Source organism: Primulina tabacum, chromosome 2 (assembly GCF_025594145.1).
Source record: "Primulina tabacum isolate GXHZ01 chromosome 2, ASM2559414v2, whole genome shotgun sequence".
Lineage (NCBI taxonomy): Eukaryota > Viridiplantae > Streptophyta > Magnoliopsida > Lamiales > Gesneriaceae > Primulina > Primulina tabacum.
The window spans coordinates 51422901-51442914 of record NC_134551.1 but is presented as its reverse complement, the minus strand read 5'-3'; the positions used below and the strand labels follow the sequence as shown (position 1 = coordinate 51442914).

Here is a 20014-nt window from a genome sequence, read left to right as displayed (position 1 = left end):
TTAATATTTTAATTTTTAAGAGTTCGAATTGAAAAAAAACATAGGTAAGGGGGCGAAATGCGATTTAACGCTTTCTTTTTTTCATTTGTACCGGCAACCAACCACAGCAAATCCAACATCTCGATTTGTTTCTGTCGATTCCTCGTCTTTCTCAATTTACCCACACTCACTGTGTGTTTTCTGCGTGCCAGATTCGAGAAATGCCCATAATTTCGAGACCCTTTGCAGCATCGCGCGTCAAGGATTCCCTCCTCCTCCTATCCGCCGCCCTCTCCATCTCCCTCCTCCTCTATCTCCACCACCTCCACGTTCAACCACCGGATACCGCCTTCGAAGGCACCGAAACCCCACCGTCACCGCCGTATCCTCCGCCGATCACCGTCAAGAACCTACTATTCTCGATAGCCTCATCTGCTTCCTCTTTCGCCTCCCGCGCTGCTTACGTCCAGATGTGGCATAACCCCATTTCCCACCTCAATACCACCTTCCTTTTCCTAGACCTCCCCGTACCCAATCCCTCCTCCTTCTCTACACTGCCTCCGATTATCATCCCCCAGAACTCCTCCTACCTCACTGCCGGCCACCGTATCGCCCGCATTGTGAAAGACGCTTTTGCTCTCAACATTCCCGACATTTCCTGGTACGTTTTTGGGGATGATGACACAGTGTTTTTCACTGACAATTTAGTGAAAATCTTGTCCAAGTATGATCATAGTAGGTGGTACTACATTGGTTGTAGCTCTGAGATTTACGAGCAGAACGAGAAGTTTTCCTTTGACATGGCGTTTGGCGGCGGCGGTTATGCTATTAGTGCACCTTTAGTTCAGGCAATGCACCGGGTTCTAGATTCTTGCCTTAATAGGTATCCCCATTTGTATGGAAGCGATGCTCGGATTTTCGCTTGCGTGTCTGAGCTCGGTGTCCGGTTAACAGTTGAACCCGGCTTCCATCAGGTGTGATGTTTTTTGATGTCATTTCCCATTATCGTGTAGTATTTTTTTGTCTCGGAAGCCTTATGTTGGTGCGATGAAATTTATATGCAATATATCATAAATATGTTTTTAATACTTAGTTGCGCTTTTTATTGTTCTTTTGTTGTTTGCAACCTTACTTGATAAATTGGATTTATGTTATGTACATTCTCAAGTAATTATCGTAAACAATTATGCCTAGCACTGTTCCACCCATGTCTTGTATTCATCATTCTCCTTTACTTATAAGTATCTTAGATTCACAGTGGTATGTATTTGCTAACGAGCAGATCAAATTTTTTAGCATTTTTTTGGCCCTGTATTCACTTACTTTGTTGGGTTAAGAAGTTTAGATTTATTCAGTCAGAATCAGCTTCTATTCCGTGATTTGTCCTTTATTTCAGTTGTCTATTAATCTTTAGGTTGACATTCGAGGAAATTTGTTTGGGATGCTTTCTTCACATCCATTATCACTTGTTGCTTCGCTTCATCACATAGATGCTGTGGAACCAATCTTTCCTGGCATGAGCAGAATTCATTCTTTGGAACATCTGTTCAAAGCTGCACATTTTGATCCAGCTAGGATATTGCAGCAAACTGTTTGCTATGATCGTACCAATGAACTCACAGTTTCGATTTCATGGGGTTATGCTATTCAATTGTATGAGGAAAATATGCTTCTTCCGGAAGTTCTCTCGCTTCAGAGAACTTTTAGACCCTGGAAGAGAGGCAGAGATGTGGCTTCAAGCCATTTTATGTTTAACACAAGAGAATTCCGGAGTGATCCTTGCGAAAGACCCGTCGTCTTTTTTCTAAATAATGTAGTTTCTGATAGCACTGGGATCTCGACGAACTACACGAGGCATGATGATGGAAAGTGTGTTAGAAGAAAAGCGATCAAGAACTTGAAAGTTATTAGTGTTTTCTCGGTCAAGCAAAACTTTGATATTGAACAGGTATTAAATTTGGTATTGGTGACAATTTTTTTTTTACATAGCTTCATTATGATTCATTTAATTTTCCTTCTATTGCAGTTGAAGGCGCCCCGTCGTCACTGCTGTGATATTTCGGTATCTTTTGATGAAACGATGATTATCCAAATCAGAAACTGTGGAACTCATGAACTAATTTCTATGCGGGGATAAATTTTATCTCAAAAGGACGCTTCATGTTACGGAGTCTTTTGGCAAGAATCATACTCCGGATGTGTCAACCATGCCATGCTAACAATTTTACAGGGAACTGTGCTTTTCAGCATTCATCAAGTAAGCAAATACTTGAGTATAATTAATTTATATAAAATCATGCCATTAAGTTCTTGGGAGGATGGGAGGAAATAAATCTTTTGTGCAACAAATTCCCAGTGTTAAATCATCCAAAACATTTATTACGAGATTGGATTACATGATATGGATTTCTTCCCTAGCTTCTAGTTGTCTTTTTATTATTTCGTTTTCTTAACTTAAATATTTTTCTATTTTAAATTTGTTTCCTCTTTGATACACTTCTTTGTTTGGTTTTGATAACAAAAACTTGATGTTGATAGATTATTCGACCAATGAATCTGCTTTTTTCAACCATGGTTTGACAAATCAAATTCACCTTGCATGTTATCTAACTTCTATCGCTGATTGCATTTTCTTAGATTTGAAATTTATCTCTCTTTTCCACTCTGTTGAATGTTTATTTCGCTTATCCAACTACTTAGAGCCTTAAAATATCTATTCCAATATGATATGTGTGTGTGTGTGTGTGTGTGGAATAAGATATTAATTACTGATCTGTGTTCGTGTGCAAGAAAGGTGTGCAGTTACATGATAGAAAATTAAGGAAAGTGAGAACTGATGTGTGATGCTTAAAATGGGATAATGGTAGTTAATATACATTGGATTGTCTTAGAGTTCATTGATAGTGTTCTCTTATCTGTTGGCATCATTCTTTGTTTGATAAATTCTCATGGCGTGACAAATTTGTTTTATATTTTGGCTTTTGCTGAGTTCAACTTTTTTGGCTTTGCAAGCAGCCTCTCCTTAGTCCTAATTACCAATTGGTCCATCGAAACATGTAGATGAGCATTTTCTGATAGGATCAACACGAATTTCGATTTGATCTGATCAATTTTCATTTGCTCAAACTGGTCATTGCGAGTATCCACTGGTTGACATCTTAGAATTTTATGTTACTGTAGATTACACATACCGGAAATCTATTGTTTGGAAGCTGGAATCTCTACAAAAGAGAGATACCATCAGCTTAAATCTGAATCATCCAACTAACCGACAGACGCCTGAAAATTTAATAACTGGGATAATGTACAATTACATTAGTCATATGTTTGCATGACCTAAAGCACGATAATTTCCGAAGAAGGCAAGAGGCAGATGTGGTGGAGCCTAACATAGGAAGATCAATCTCACCAAGGTAGCCCCGGGACAGGTTTTTGAATCTGGAAAAATGCTGTTTGAATATCTTTTAGGAGGAATCGTTTTTGAGTTCTTGCAATTGGCTTGATGTTGTTTCTGCTATAGCTCGCAGAGGTTTTCGAAAAATTTACTTTGGCCCTTGTACTTGTAGGTTTAACACTTATTTCTTCCCCGAATACATGTAAATTTTATTTTATCTTATTTATTCATATATTATGGTTCGCCAGCCTTCAACAAGGCATAGACTAAAACTTGCGCTTTACTGCACGTTATGTGATATATTTATTTACTTTCGAGTGTCATTTACTCTAAAACCTCTGACTTCTTATGCTGTTTATGATCTAGCATGTGTATTCATTATTTTGTTACGAGGTATTGGGATTGGCATTCACATTATTCCCAATAAATCGCTCTCTTTTTATATGATATAAAATTATGAATATAGCTGATCCACCTTTTGACATCTGTGGGATAAATTTGATAGTTACCTTCTTTTTCCTTAATTGATAGTCAAGTTAACACGTGAAATGCATCTAATTTTCTCGGGGAGGAAGATGTCAGAAGTCTGGCAACCTTAGTTAGGCCGATGATTTTGGGTAAAAGAATAAGCTACCAAATTTTAAGAAAGAATCCAAAAATTGAGTAAGAAGACCGCCAAATTTGGGAATTTATTTCAACACCTTCGAAGGCGCTGTTGCTTGCTGCCTTCTATACAGAGAGAGATGCAGTTTTTTAAAGCACCCTCCAAATCAAAATCCAAATCCAAAATATCAATTCGTCTAATATTACTCATAACTTCGTGTTCTCTTTGTGCTATATTATACATCTCTTGTAATTTTATCAGCACCCCTACTGAAAATATCCGTTTCTCCACTTCACAAAATGACGTCTCCTCACCAATGTCCCTCGAACATCTTGTCTTTGGCATAGCCTCGAACCAGAAATCCTGGATTAATCGAAAAAACTATGTCAAACTCTGGTGGAGGCCTCAAGAAATGAAGGGTTGTGTTTTCGTGGAAGAAAATATTCCACCAAGTAACACAAGTTCTGATCTTCCTCCCATATGCGTTTCAGGAGATACAACCCGATTCCGCTATACGTACCGGAATGGTCTCCGATCTGCCATTCGTGTCGCACGGGTTGTGTCTGAAACTTTTGCCCTTAACCATTCAAATGTGAGATGGTTCGTGTTTGGAGACGATGACACGGTTTTTTTCCCTGAGAATCTTGTAAAGATTCTGTCCAAGTATGATCACGGTTTGTGGTATTATATTGGCACGAATTCTGAAAGCTTTGTTCAGAACAAGCTGTTTTCGTACGAAATGGCTTTTGGCGGAGCCGGTTTTGCTATTAGTTATCCCTTGGCGAAGGTGCTGGCTAAGATCTTTGATCCTTGCCTGGAAAGGTATCCGCATCTGTATGGAAGTGATGGTAGGATTCATGCCTGCGTCACAGAACTTGGTGTTGTCTTAACGCACGAGCCTGGATTCCATCAGGTATGAATTTGCATAAAAATTTTGCAAATATAAATTCTTCTTCTTACATGAAACTCAAATTCAGATTGATTTTCGAGGGAACATGTTCGGGTTCCTTGCCTCCCACCCGCTCAGCCCGCTCGTCTCCCTCCATCACTTAGACGCCACAGATCCAATCTTCCCTAACATGACCACAATAAACTCCCTGCACCACTTGTTCCAAGCAGTAACCATCGATTCGCAGAGAATTCTGCAACAGACCGTCTGCTACGATCGTTGGTTTTCATGGACAATCTCCATCTCCTGGGGATACGCTATTCAAATCTTCCCACGCAATGTAAACTTGCACGATGCACTGCGCACACGGGAGACTTATGTCCCGTGGAGAAAGGGCGGCGGGGCAAACAATTTGTATGGGGTGGACACAGCGGGGCTTGAGGCAGATCCATGTCGCAGGCCGCCTGTGTTTTTCTTGGATAAGGTGTGGTTGAGCGGAGATAGAGTGAGGAGTAGCTACAGAAGAATGTATGGTTCCGAAAACTGCGCATTCGACACGGGTTCTCCCAGGAAGCTTGAACAAGTGATGGTTTTCTCCCAGAAGATGGAGCTGGATTCCAAACAGGTAAAAACTGGATGCTCGGTTTCATTGGTGAACAATTCATAACATATAATTAATATTTAGTATCTATATGTCAGGCCTTCATCCAATTTCCATTTTTTGATCGAAAAAATGGATGACTCAAAATACCATTTTTCTTATTTTAATAGGTCTATCTTTCTTCTTTAATGTATACTAACGACCGTTTGCACGTGTTGTGATTTTTTATATTAACTTGTTTCTAATTTAATAATGATTCGTTTGATAATTTTTTGTGTTAAGAATTATATAATCATTTAATTTAAAAATTCAAAAGTTTGAATAAAGTTTAAAGAAAACATTTTAGTAGTTTTAATATTTTAGAAAGTTGATATGATGATGATAAAGAATACATAAATTTACTAAAATAGGTTTTTATAATATTTTTATTAAATAAATAAAGCATTTTCATAATTTTAAGAGGGTATTGCTAATATTTTATAAAAAAAACATCATGACACCAAAGTTAGTTAATCTATGTTGCAAAGTTCGTCGCAATAGTATATATAATATGAGTAAATCTCTTGTGAGACGGGTCAACTTTGTCGATATTCACAATAAAAAGTAAGACTCTTAGCATAAAAAGTAATATTTTTTCATGGATTACCCAAATAAAATATATGTCTCATAAAATACGACCCATGAGACCGTCTCAAACAAGTTTTTGTCATATAATATATGTGTGTCTATCCACATGACTGACTAGCTTTAATCTCTTGAACGTTTGAAACTCTTTGTAAAACTAAATTTTCGAAAATTACGTTAAAGAATTGGTGAGATCGATCTATATTCATCGTATCGATGTGCTATTGAAATGGGTTTTTTTTTATACTTTTATTGCAAAGATGCATGAAATTTTATCCATGTAAATGAAATAAAAAAAAATAAATTATTATTTATGATAATTCTAGACGATTAGTTTTATGGGTGCAAATGGTTATAATTCTTTTCATGCCATGATTCTGTCTTGGTCATACTGTCAGCTGCACGCGCCGAGAAGACATTGTTGTGATGTGATGCCTTCTACTTCTTCTTCCTCTTCTTCTTCGAAAGTGATGGAAATTAGCATCAGAGAATGCGGTGATGAAGAGATAATTTACATGCATTCTTAGTCGTGACACTTATCAGTTTCTTAAAGCAAGACAAGGTATGTGTTCACTAAGATTTGATATTTTTTTTGTCCACGTTATAATTAAACACCATGAAACATATGCGCGAGATTTGGTAAACATGTATTAATATCAAGTGTTATGGTTGTTGGTAATAGTTCGAAGAAAATCGCGACATAACCACGTCGAGAGTTAGGCCGATACCGATAATTAGTTGCATAGATATCACCTCTTGAGAATATATTGTGTCTCTTTCAAGAATGAGGGTCATGCTCGTAAACTAGATTTGAGTTCCACTAATTTATACATCTACTCATGTAACATGTATCCAGCTCCTGCATATGGCTTGGCCTAGTAAATTTCATCGTAATCCCTCAATTTAAGTTTCTCTTTCATAAAATAAGGCTCATCCCCATTGTATTTTTGACCCCAATGCCCATCTTTTCGTCCCTCCCCCACTCTACAAAGTACAAAATCCCAAATCTACTTACTTTTAGGGTTTGAGCTTTCAACCTTCCTGTTTTCCAATAACTAGTCAGAACCCATCAAATTTCAATGGAAATATAGCGACTTAATGCATGGAAAAATAAAATTTCAAGATTGTTGCTTTTGTTTTACTAATCATACCTCAGCCCAATAATGATCCTTAACCACACCAACATCATTTAAAAGGCGACTAAATTTTGGTTCGACGCCTTCATTCACAAGCTACCTTACCAATTATGTAGGTAATATTGCCCTCTGCCCAAAAAAGTCGCCTTGGATATACTCCAGTCAAAATTTCATTCTTTCCACAATTTTTCCAATATTAAAGTAACAAAATTTGTTTTTTTTTTTTAAAGGGAAAAAAGCACAAATGATATTTTTTTTTTCAATATATATTAAATTATGTAAAAACCACTTGCTCGTGCAAAAATTCTCGTCTTTCTAACTTAAAACAAAACACAATTATGTTTAATACGACATGACAAATCTTAATTTTCTATCATAACTACTTAATCATTTCACCTTCTGCTCTCAAATTTTTAAGAATAGGTCTCTTGTGCTACGATCTCACGATTCTTTATCTGTGAGACGGGTCAACTCTACCGATATTCACAATAAAAAACAATATTTTTAGCATAAAAAGTAATATTTTTCATGGATGACGACCCATATAAGAGATCTGTCTCACAAAATACGACTCACGAGACCATGTCACACAAATTTTTGTCATTTTTCAATAGCCCAACTTGAAAAATGACTAAATTCTGGGGTACAAAAATAAGTAAGCAGGAATAAGTTACAACTTACGAGATTAGCTATTTTATAATTCAATTTCATGAAAATTGGCATCGATTATTATTTTCCTAGAAAAACCATGCAGTACATCAAAGTATTCAATCGCATCAACAAATTCATCGTTATAAAATCAAGAGGCTGGAGTTAAATGAATTGAGTCGGTTCGAAAAATATTTTATTCTTATTCGAATTTATCGAATTCGAGTTGAAATCGAATCTGTTCGAACTTTTTTCGAACCGAAATCGGATTCGAATCTGTTCGATAATTTGCGAGCCGCTAGCTAGTTTTAGTGTTTTATTAATATAATATAATATAATTATATATTAAATAAATAAATTTCGAGCCTTTCGAATATTTATTTTCGAGTAATAGTTCGATAATATATTCGAATATTTCGAGTCAAACTTGAACTCGAGATTTAATTTGTTACGAATTCGAGCGAAAATTTTTAAAATTTTCGAAATTCAAACTGAATTCGAACTCGAATAAAACTAGTCTAAGCTGAATTTGGCTTCAAATTTTCGTTATATTTGACTCGATTAAATTCGATTACACATGGCCAGTGACAATTTGAAAAGAAATCCAATTTTAATATACAAATTGACCGACAACTTAATTATATCCATAAAACAAGAAGCCCAAAATTCTAAAATAAAAATTAAAAAAAATAGTTAAACAAGAACTAAGAATTACTCACCGGACCCGGGGTTGGAGGTACTGGGCTAGGAGGACTGAACACAGACGGGGAAGCCCCAAAATCTCCCCCCGTAGGCGGAGGCGGTGGAAATGACGGTGGCATTGTAAATGGCGGGGGAGGAGAATAGAATTCCGGCGGCGGAGGAGAATAGAGTTCCGGTGGCGGAGGAGGAGAGTCTGCAGGGAGAACAGGGCTTGGATTATCAGTCGGGGACGGTGGCGGAGGGGATATTGGATTCGGATTGTTCGGAGGGTCGGGAGTGGTATTAGCGGTGGGGTTGGGAGTGTAAGTAGCGGTGGGGTTGGGCGTGGGATTAGGGAAAACAACAGGTGCGGCTTGTGGGCAAGACTCAGCAGTACATTTATAAGAATTTCCGCCGTGAATGGCGTGATTCCTCAACAATCCGAATCCCAAAACAAGTCCGGTCACCACCAGAGCCGTCACTATGAAGATGAAGATCTTGGTAGCTTTTCCAACGTAACACATCTCTGATTCTCTCCTCTTCAGCTGCTGCACTTTTTTCAGCTTTAATCTAATACGTTGCCAAGAAAAGTAAAATTTCGGGGTAAAGAATAGCTAATTATGAGTTGGTTGCTCTCGAATCTTCTCATTTGGTGGGTTTTTTGAGCCATGCCTGTTGGTATTCTGTGAAATTGTGCTAGGAATATTGGGAGGGAAACGGAGGAGACGACCGAGTTGGGTGGGGTTGCGTTGGCATTCACGTGAGTACAATTTTTATATATTTCATCACGTCCAACCAACGAGTGAATGTTAACTCTTCATGCCCGGTATGTTAGCTGTTTGGGTTGGGCTTGAAAGACACTGAATCAATTTGATCGACGATCGAGTCCTAATCTATGGTCAGCCCTATCAGAGTAACTGGACGCCGTAGGGTTACCTGAATGCTTGTACAGCCCTAACCTGGATTGGCCAAGATTTCTGGCCCAATTTCTATCGCTGATTTGGACTGGACGTCTTTGTATTAAAACTGTGGTTTCACCTTATGAATTTTTTCAACTCGAAATCGAATTGATAAGTCATATTAATAAACAACTCAAGAAAAATTGGGCCCAAAGCTTTGGGTTTAAGCCACAAATATTATCTTTTTTCACTGTTATTTTTTAAAATTTTTTCCATATTTAAATCCAGTTTAAATTTTATTCGAGAAATTTAAAGCGTTCTGTCTAAAAACAATGAGGTCATAACGATTGCTATATCGAAATAATAAAATAAAAAATTATATAAAGTATATGACAAAAACTTGTGATGAGACGGTCTCACGGGTCGTATTTTGTTAGACGGATCTCTTATTTGGGTCATCCATGAAAAAGTATTACTTTTTATGCTAAAAGTATTAGTTTTTATAGTGAATATTGGTAAGATTGACCCGTCGCACAGATAAAAATACGTAGACCGTCTCATAAGAAACATACTCAAAATATTTTATGTAGTGTTGTCCTGACGTATAGATTTTATTATCTAGCTTTTTAAAACAAAATAATATGAATTGATAGTGTGTCATCGATAAGCTTGAATAAAATGAATACATAAAATACTTAAATTTAAAAGCATTTAAGTAACAAAAATTTATCGCTAAACTTTAGGACAAATGGAAAAAAAAAATTAATATCTTTTTTTGTTGGATTTCTTTCAAAACTTAAATCTCCCGCATGATCCTTTCCCAATCCCATGTTTGCCGCCGCACTTGAGTCATGCCTACAATGTAAACTCTCATTTAACAATATTACTTTTTTAAAAAAATAAAAAAACATATTTTGCATGGACTCCGATTTCTTTCAAAACTTAAAATCCACAATGTTATATAATTTCAATAGTAATTATGTAGTTAATCTATATTTCATTGAAAGTAATTATCTTCATATCTCAATTTCATTATATCACATAAGACTAACGCGGTAAACGAATCTAGCCATGAACAACTTCTACGTCACATCTCCTTTCATTTATGAAAAGATTCCACTAAAATAACGTGAAAATTACAAGTATTCTGCAACAAGTCACTTCAACACGACTTATCACTGACCTACTAAAACTCATAGCTAATTCAACACATAAATAATCTGATCTATCATACTCTTGTTGTTAGTTACATGTATTTTTGAACAAAATACACTAGCACAAATAATCCTTAATAATATGATAATAACAACCAAGCATGTGCTTCAAAGTATGAACTGCTTCAAAGTATGAACAATCAGTTCGGCTTTGAAAGCTTTGATCGCAGAAAGAATCGTGGACAAGAAATATGTAGTGAGACTAAGTGTTCACACAACTGATTTATTTATAAACACGACTTCCAAACGCTCGACTTCTAAATCTGATAGTCGTTTCTAAATATATAACTCGTTGCGCTACACCAAAGTCATTTATGAAAAATAGTATGATTCTGTAGTGAGCATGGACTCTGAAAATTAAACGGACTAAAAAGATGTTATCTAACGAAAAATATCTTATAAGTGAGCTGAAAATTAAACGGACTGAAAAGATGTCATCAGCTGAGCTCTGATCTTTAAAATAATTTTTTGGAAAAACTTAGAGAATATCTATTGAATTTTCTTGACTGATTCAATTCTGATAGAGTAATTAGTAGTCTTTGTAAATCAGTGACTTTTTATCATTAGTTAACTTCCAATACTCAGTTACTCTCGAGTTCAATTTCACTTGGGAAAATATTTACGCATGATTATTCGGCTCCGTCTAGGATTTCGACAGATTTTTCTATCAAAATAGTATTTTTTTTTTAAATTACCGAAACTTAATTAATCTTACACTTATCAGTATTTACCCTATGTAGCAACTGAGTGCAATATTATTCCAAGTTCCGACATGATCATCTAAATTCAATTCAAGACTTCGTGATATTTTCTCTTGTTCTGTTTTCCTCATGTACAGATTTCATTGGTGGGCACTGATCAATCACCATAATATTGTAAATCTTTAAAAATCAGTTCATCATTTGCTGAGTGCACATGCATATGTCCCAACGTAACATTCATCAGTCTTTTTCCGTCTTCGTCTTGTTTCATTGCGAACATATACACACTATTCCATCATTTCACAATCGGATAGAATGATTTTATTTAGTTTGTAGAAGAGTTTGTGTTGGTCCACATACGGTAATTTGAGATAATAAATATGAAAATAAATAATAAATTGGACACCGAGATTTACGTGAAAAACCCCTAAAAATTATTAGGATAAAAACCACGGGCAAGATGAAAAGATTTCCACTATAATATTTTATGGTGTACGGAAATTGTCGCACAATTTCATCATCCAATTCCCCCACCTTCGTTGACCAATGCTCACCCACCTAAGTTGACCATTAGTTTTGCCGACATTTCTATCACTTGAAGATTTGATTGAAAATCAAGCACATCTTCACACATCCTTTCAATCTTGCCATTACCTGCTGCTTACGTTTCTGCTAGGCTACTTGAGGATCTACACCACTCAAACTTATCAGTGTTCACTGGCTTGGTCAAAAAATCAGTCATGTTATCTTTTATATGGATCTTCTGCATATCCATGCTTCATTCTTCTACTACTTCTCATACAAAGTGGAATTATACTCCAATGTATTTCATCCTGGAATAAAAGGCTGGATTCCTTGCGATGTGCAAGTCACTGTGACTGTCACAAAACAAAGGAACATTATCTTGTTTGTGTCTGATCTCCTCCAATAACCCTTTAATCCATATTGCCTCTTTGCAAGCTTGAGTAGCTGCCATATATTATGCATCCGTTGTAAATAACGTCACAACTGTTTGCAGTTTTGAAACTCAGCTTACTGCTCCCCTCGCAAATGTAAACACATAACCAGTAGTAGATTTCCTCTTATCAGGATCACTTGCATAATCTGAATCGGCATAGCCTCTGGGTGTAAAATCTGATCCTCCATAACATAATGCAGCATTTGAGATACCCTTAATGTATCTAAGGATCATCTTGACAGTGCTCCAGTACTCTCATCCAGGATTCGCCCTATACCGACTAACTGCTCCCACTGCTTGAGCAATGTTCGGTCTTGTAAAGATCATAGCGAACATCAAACTTCTCACTGCTGATTCATATGGTACTCAAGACATCTTCATCCTCTCTTCTTCACTGCTAGGACATATCTCAGATGATAACTTGAAGTTAATAGGAAGAGAGATCGATATTGGCTTACTATCTTGCAAGTTGAAGCATTGCAAGACTTTCTTCAAATAATTTTTCTGGGAAAGCCAAATCTTTCTGTTACTTCTATCTCGGTGAACTTGCATCCTTAGAATCTTGTTTGCTGGTCCCAAGTCCTTTATATCAAATTCTCTAGTCAACTGTGCCTTCAATCCTTGGACCCGATCTTTGTTGGGGCCTTCTACCAACATATCATCCACATACAACAACAAAATAATATAATCATCATTAGACCTCTTGAAATACGTACAAGGGTCTGCACTCAGTCTGTTGTATCCAAGGCTCATGATATAGGAATCAAATTTCTTGTACCAACACATCGGCGCCTGTTTGAGTCTATACAGAGATTTGTTCAACCTGCAAACCAAGTTCTCTTTGTCTTTTTCTGCAAAACCTTTTGGCTGGAGCATATAGATTTCTTTTCAAGATCCCCATGAAGAAATGTTGTTTTCACATCTAGCTGTTCTAGATGTAGGTCAAACATCGCACATACTGCCAAAACTACTATGACTGTTGTAAGCCGGACCATAAAATAAAATATCTCATTGAAGTCAATGCCTTCTTTCTAATTATATCCTTTTGCCACCAATCTAGCACAATACCGCTCCACTTGGTTATCGCCATCACACTTGATTTTATAGACCCATCTATTTCCAATGGCTTTCATCCCTCGTGGTAGTTTAACAAGATCCCAAGTTTTATTCCTGTCTAATGCCTCCAACTATCCTTGCATTGCTATCATCCATAAGGATACATCCAAGCTTGGAGTATCCTCGTGGAAACTCGATGGCTCACCATCCTATGATAATAGACAATATGCAATATTGCTTTCAGTGACATAATATGAAAGCCAATCCGGTGGTCTTCTATCTCAAGTTGATTGCCTCACATTGAAAACTCAACATGTTCTTGTTCTTCGTGCTCTGGTACTGCTTCACAAGAAATTTGATCTTCATCTGTCTTATTTTCCACCTAAAATATAGTAGTTTCTGAATTCAGTGTACTTTTATCTCCCTTTACTTTATCTTCATCGAGGATAACATCTCTGCTGATTACATCTGTTCCGCCACTACATTCTATTGAGACATGTAAGCTGTCGTGAATTGTCTTTTGATGCCTTCATATTGACAATATGCATCAAATTCGTCACTGGTATATTCTCCTCCATTGTTAGTCATCAGACACTTGATTTTTTTACAGAATCAAGTTCAACCCGCGCTTTGAAATCTTTGAAGATCTGGAAAACATCTGTTTTCTTCTTGATTGGATACACCCAACATCTCCTAGAAAAATCATCAATGAACGAAACAAAGTATCTCGCTCCTCCTAGGGATACAACTGGTGCTTGCCAAACATCCGAATGAATAAGCTCCAATACGCTTTTGCTTTTGGCAGTAGAAGTGTCAAAATTTAATCTGTGTTGTTTACTAGTAACAAAATGCTCCCAAAAGGGTAATGACACTTTTGTAAGTCACAGCAGCAGCTTTAGTTCTGAGAAAATTTTCAACCCCCATTCTGACATACGTCCGAGCTTTCTATGTCATAACGCTGTTAATTCTTCTCCTGAACCAATTGATGCAACAGCTAGTTTCCCCTCTTTGTGTGTTTCTTTCAAAAGTACCCACAGATTTGCATCAAATTTTTCCGCCTTCATAACCACAAGTGCACCCTTCACAATTTTCATGATCTCGTTCTCGATTGCACCCAATGTCATCAAATTGCCCCAATGACAAAAGATTTTTCGTCAGTCCCTTCAGATGTCGTACCTCTTGTATGGTGCGAATGGTGCCACCAAATATTTTTATTTTGATAGTATCGATTCCCGCGATTTCCAAGGCATGATCATTTCCCATGAATACAGATCTTCCTGACACTGGTTCATAATGATCGAACCATTCTTTCTGAGACGTCATGTGCCACGTCGCTCCTGAATCCATAATTCATGTGTCACAAAAAATTTTCATGCCTTCTGCAACTGTTGATACTTCGCTGAATAAATATTTCACCATTGCATGAAGTACTAGCTACATTTCCTTGAGAATTTTTCTCGATACTAGTACACTCTTTCTTGAAGTACGCTTTACCGCCACATTTGGAGATCGAATATTGTGGTTGAGGAAATTAGCAGCAGTTTTCAGGGATTAGGCTTGGTTTAGGCGGTGCATTATTGCCTTAATGGTGAGCCTTAATAGCTGGACACGTGATGGTTGAAGGTGGACCGAAGCAATTAAGGATTGGAGCCATATGTTGGAATATAATTGTACAAGGGGGAATGCTGAAATTTTACAGCATGATGATGTTTAGCCGAGAAGCTTAAGGGTTAGATCTCGAAGTTTATAGGCTTTAAATGAGGTTAGTAAGTGTGGTAAAAAGTTTGGGGAAATTTTGATTAAGTTTCGGTTCGATTCCGGTTAAAACCGAGACTCCGGTCCAAGTTTTAAAACAATTTGGTTAAGTAATGAAATGAGCTCGAGTTTAAGTCTAGGAATACTTATAATTATGTTTTGGGATATTTTTAGGAGTTTGGTAAGCTTCAGATCAAAATAATGAGTTTTTGAATTATCCGGGATTTAGTCACCGCACGAAACGTTAATTAAAGGATTAATTGAAACGCCTAGATTTAAGCTTAATAAAATGATGGGAAATTATATTTAAGCTCAAATAATTATTAGAAGTCTAAGTTTTTAATTTGGGAATTTTATGCTAAGGTTTGATTTAATTCGGGATTAAAACGCATTCTGATGTTATATTTAAGGATTAATTTAAAAGTTATCGATTTAAGCCAAATAAAAATATGGGAAAATTCTTATAGGCTTAAATAATTATTTGGGACATGTTATAGTCAATGGAATTAAGAAAAGATCACAAACGTGAAATTTTACGTCTAGGGGTGAACCGATAATTTTTGGGTTTCCAGGGACAAAATGGTCATTTTGCACCCGGGATGAGATTTTGGTCCTGGCAGCACCTTGAGCACATTTTATCATGTTTTAAATGTTTATGCATCATGAATATGATTTTTGTGAAATTATGAAAATACGTTGCATGCTTGATTTTAAAGAAAAAATTGCGTATATGCATGATTTTATTAAGTGATGAATATGATGATACGTTTTGAAGAAAGTGATTTAGTTGTGACTAACACGATGATACGATGACATGATGATATGATTGGAGATATCGTGAGGGAAAAGGCCCCAGAGGGAGCCCGTTTACGGGAGAAGGCCCCAGAGGGAGCCCGACGATCGTATTTCCATTGACATGATATGATGATATGATATGCCAAGGCCCAGTTGACGGGTGAGAGTGTCGCTGGTGTCCCCGCCGCCCAGTACTGTGGTTACACGTAGATGGATCCATCGACTGACATGATGACATGATGATACGAAAGTCACAGCTAATGAACGAAATTCAAATTAAGATTTTAACACGTATATGTTGATACGATGATACATACTATGATTATTATCATGTTTTGAAAGGATACGACATGTTTACGTATATGATAACATGAGATGACATGTTTTGACACGTATATGATGATATGAGATGACATGATTTGACACGACATGATTTTATACGACATGTCTATGTTCATGTTTTAAAGTTCATGAAAGGTATGTTGGCATTATGATTTTACACAACACGTTTACGTTATGCTTTTAAGTTCATGAAAGATATGTTGAGTATGATATTTTTCACTGCTGTGTGCTATGTATATGTACTTGTTATTCCTGGTACAGGCGTGTTGAGTCTTTAGACTCACTAGGCGTGTGTGATGCAGGTGAGCTAAATGGTGAGGAGACTGGAGGTGCCGAACTCTGAGTAGGCAGACTTGGTGGGGTGACACGGCCCGAGGACCACATGTTTCCGCATTTCGATTTATGAGATTGAGAGGAGATGAATATTTTCATACGTTGATGATTTTAAGAATTTTATACGTTTATGTTCACGTATGATTTTAGACGAGTTGGGTTATTTTAAATTGCGTTATTTTTACTGACAAATATTTAAGATCATTTCTAAAGGTTATATTTTTCTATTAAGATTTTTATTCCTTTACGTTTACGTTTGATGTTGGTCATTTTAATCTGTGATATTTTTATGTTAAAATAAAGACGATTATTTTAAATGATATTTCGAAAATGCGAGCTTTTATTTAAAAAAAAATGTCCAGTAGAATTTTAAAAATGAGCGAGACGTTACACTTTATTCTCTTTTCTTAAAATTACTTGTATCTTTATTTTCCATAGCATAAAATTGCTTCCATTGAACTTTGCCCGCCTTATGTATACAACAATTTAGTGGACTGAACAAAATAATCTCGTCTTAATAAAAAATCTCAAAAAATCTTTTCTGATTTTGAAGATCAGTCTAAGCTGCAACCACATAGCATACTCAAAATTTTAAGATATTTTAAATCAAGGATATGATACCACTTGTTGGTCCATGCGCGGTAATTTGAGATAATAAATATGAAAATAAATAATAAAGTGGACACCGAGATTTACGTGGGAAACCACTAAAAATTATTAGGGTAAAAACCACGGGCAAGATGAAAAGATTTCCACTATAATATTTTATGGTGTACAACTTACTCACTGTGTTTCCAAAGAGAACACACTCTCTTAATACATGAGAACAAAATACCTTACAAATATTATATAACTAATAAGAGGAATAAGAAAACTCAAGAAGAAGCTTGAGAATGTGATGCTTATGAATTTCAAAATGAGCACCTATTTATAGGTGCATTACTATGTGTGAACAAGGAAATTGTCGCACAATTTCATCATTCCAATTCCTTCCACCTTTGTTGACCAATGCTCACCCATCTAAGTTGACAATTAGTTTGCCGACAGTTTGAACGATGAAGGAAAATGATGGATGTTTTAACTTTATGTAACGTCACGAAATTTTGAAGTCCACGTGAACCACATGCATGCAAATTATTAAATTTCTTTGGTATTTTATTAAATTCTTTCAAAGCATAAAATGCATATTTATTTTATTAATTTGTGTTTAATTATTTTTATGCATTTTATGCATTACTATTGCATGATAGAATATATTTCACGAAATTTTAAAGGTATATGCATTAAAGATTTTTAAGTTTCATTTCGCGCTCGAACGAGGATCGCAGACCGGAGAATTTTGAGGAAAATTATTTTAATTACATGATTTGTTTTTAAATATTAATTTAAGATGTTTTAAAGGTATTTTTCAAGAATTGATATTTATTGGGTATTTTTACCCGCAAGAATTTAATTTTTAACGGTACGTAAATTTTATCGAATCGGGTGACTTTTTGAGGGTTCGGCTAATATTTTCAAAATCTTTCCAACATGAAATATTTTTCGGGAGCATGTTTGGATTTAATGGGCCTACTTTTAAGTTTATTGGGCTTAAAACTCTTTTAATTCCTTTTAATTTAAAATAAGGGTCCATTAACCTATTAGATAACTGTTTTATTAATACATATTGACCCTACACCATTATCACTTTCCCCAACAGCCGACATCCCTATTAAACATTTCCTTATCCTCGGTTTCAGAATTTAAAACCAGCTGGTGGCCTTGGTTTTCAATCATTGCAAAGAAAATCCTTCGGCGTTGCATTGTTGCTCCATCCTTCGGCCGCCTCGCGTTTTACTCTTCAAGGCACGCATTGTATCATTATTTCTGCATCATTCACCTTATATTACTGATATATGTGTGTTTATGTATGTAAAACTCTCGATCCAAGCATGTGTAGGGAGTATTATCAAATTTTCATGGGTTTCTTGCATTCTTATGTTACTGCTCACATTCTTTTCCAATTTGTTGCAAGGGGCTGCTGTAGTTTCCTTTGCCAGGGGACCAAGACATGTCTTGAGTTAGGGGATGTGGTGTTGGAGTTGAGATTTAAGGAGTTTGGGTTGTAGATCGAGAGTTTTATTCCATGGGTGTGGCTCGATTCTTGGAGTAGCGGCGTGCAAGGGCCGTCCAGCAACACAGGGATCTAGCCGAGCCTTAGACTAGGTCCTGGTGGGTCTGAACCACTGCCTAGGAAGGCTCGAGCCTAGCTGGAACAAGCCTTGTAGCCGATCGGGTTTGAGTTAGTGGGTTTGGGCGCGAGGTGAGCTTGAGGAGGAACTTCGAGCAGACGAGCTGTGCTTCTTGCATGGGAGTGTAGCCGTGGTTCCTTTGGGTCCAGTACAGTCCTAGGATGGTCTAGGAGAGGTGGGTCAAGAGATGGTTCGCTTGGTTTTGAGCTAGGGACAAGAACGTGTATGTTGGTCATTTTAATCTGTGATATTTTTATGTTAAAATAAAGACGATTATTTTAAATGATATTTCGAAAATGCGAGCTTTTATTTAAGAAAAAAATGTCCAGTAGAATTTTAAAAATGAGCGAGACGTTACACTTTATTCTCTTTTCTTAAAATTACTTGTATCTTTATTTTCCATAGCATAAAATTGCTTCCATTGAACTTTGCCCGCCTTATGTATACAACAATTTAGTGGATTGAACAAAATAATCCCGTCTTAATAAAAAATCTCAAAAAATCTTTTCTGATTTTGAAGATCAGTCTAAGCTGCAACCACATAGCATACTCAGAATTTTAAGATATTTTAAATCAAGGCTATGATACCATTGTTGGTCCATGCGCGGTAATTTGAGATAATAAATATGAAAATAAATAATAAACTGGACACCGAGATTTACGTGGGAAACCACTAAAAATTATTAGGGTAAAAACCACGGGCAAGATGAAAAGATTTCCACTATAATATTTTATGGTGTACAACTTACTCACTGTGTTTCCAAAGAGAACACACTCTCTTAATACATGAGAACAAAATACCTTACAAATATTATATAACTAATAAGAGGAATAAGAAAACTCAAGAAGAAGCTTGAGAATGTGATGCTTATGAATTTCAAAATGAGCACCTATTTATAGGTGCATTACTATGTGTGAACAAGGAAATTGTCGCACAATTTCATCATTCCAATTCCTTCCACCTTTGTTGACCAATGCTCACCCATCTAAGTTGACAATTAGTTTGCCGACAGTTTGAACGATGAAGGAAAATGATGGATGTTTTAACTTTATGTAACGTCACGAAATTTTGAAGTCCACGTGAACCACATGCATGCAAATTATTAAATTTCTTTGGTATTTTATTAAATTCTTTCAAAGCATAAAATGCATATTTATTTTATTAATTTGTGTT

At 36.2% G+C, this 20014-nt stretch overlaps 1 protein-coding gene across 6 annotated transcripts; it reads left to right on the top strand.

Annotated features, from left to right (window-relative positions):
* Positions 1-101: 101 nt before the first annotated feature.
* On the top strand, positions 102-6856 carry LOC142536753 (uncharacterized). 6 transcript variants are annotated; one of them, XR_012818446.1, is made up of 4 exons: positions 102-953; positions 1394-1927; positions 2006-2236; positions 4469-4595. XR_012818446.1 is itself a non-coding variant. In XM_075642066.1 (4 exons), the coding sequence occupies exons 1-4, from the start codon at positions 2140-2142 to the stop codon at positions 6616-6618; spliced, it is 1185 nt and encodes a 394-aa protein (XP_075498181.1). In that variant the 5' UTR covers positions 2112-2139; the 3' UTR covers positions 6619-6856. The 6 variants fall into 6 exon arrangements, 4 of the variants coding, with proteins under 4 accessions (XP_075498179.1, XP_075498181.1, XP_075498180.1 ...); XR_012818445.1 differs by lacking the exon at positions 4469-4595 and adding an exon at positions 3160-3710; XM_075642066.1 differs by lacking the exons at positions 102-953; positions 1394-1927 and adding exons at positions 4955-5491; positions 6490-6856 and having other exon boundaries at positions 2112-2236; positions 4469-4890.
* Positions 6857-20014: the final 13158 nt, after the last annotated feature.

Bases quoted from the DNA above. Each gene is read 5' to 3' on its own strand.
- LOC142536753 (XM_075642062.1), top strand. From the start codon at position 4,117: ATGCAGTTTTTTAAAGCACCCTCCAAATCAAAATCCAAATCCAAAATA. The intron at 4,891-4,954 runs GTATGAATTTGC...ACTCAAATTCAG, and splicing joins ACGAGCCTGGATTCCATCAG to ATTGATTTTCGAGGGAACAT. The intron at 5,492-6,489 runs GTAAAAACTGGA...TCATACTGTCAG, and splicing joins TGGAGCTGGATTCCAAACAG to CTGCACGCGCCGAGAAGACA.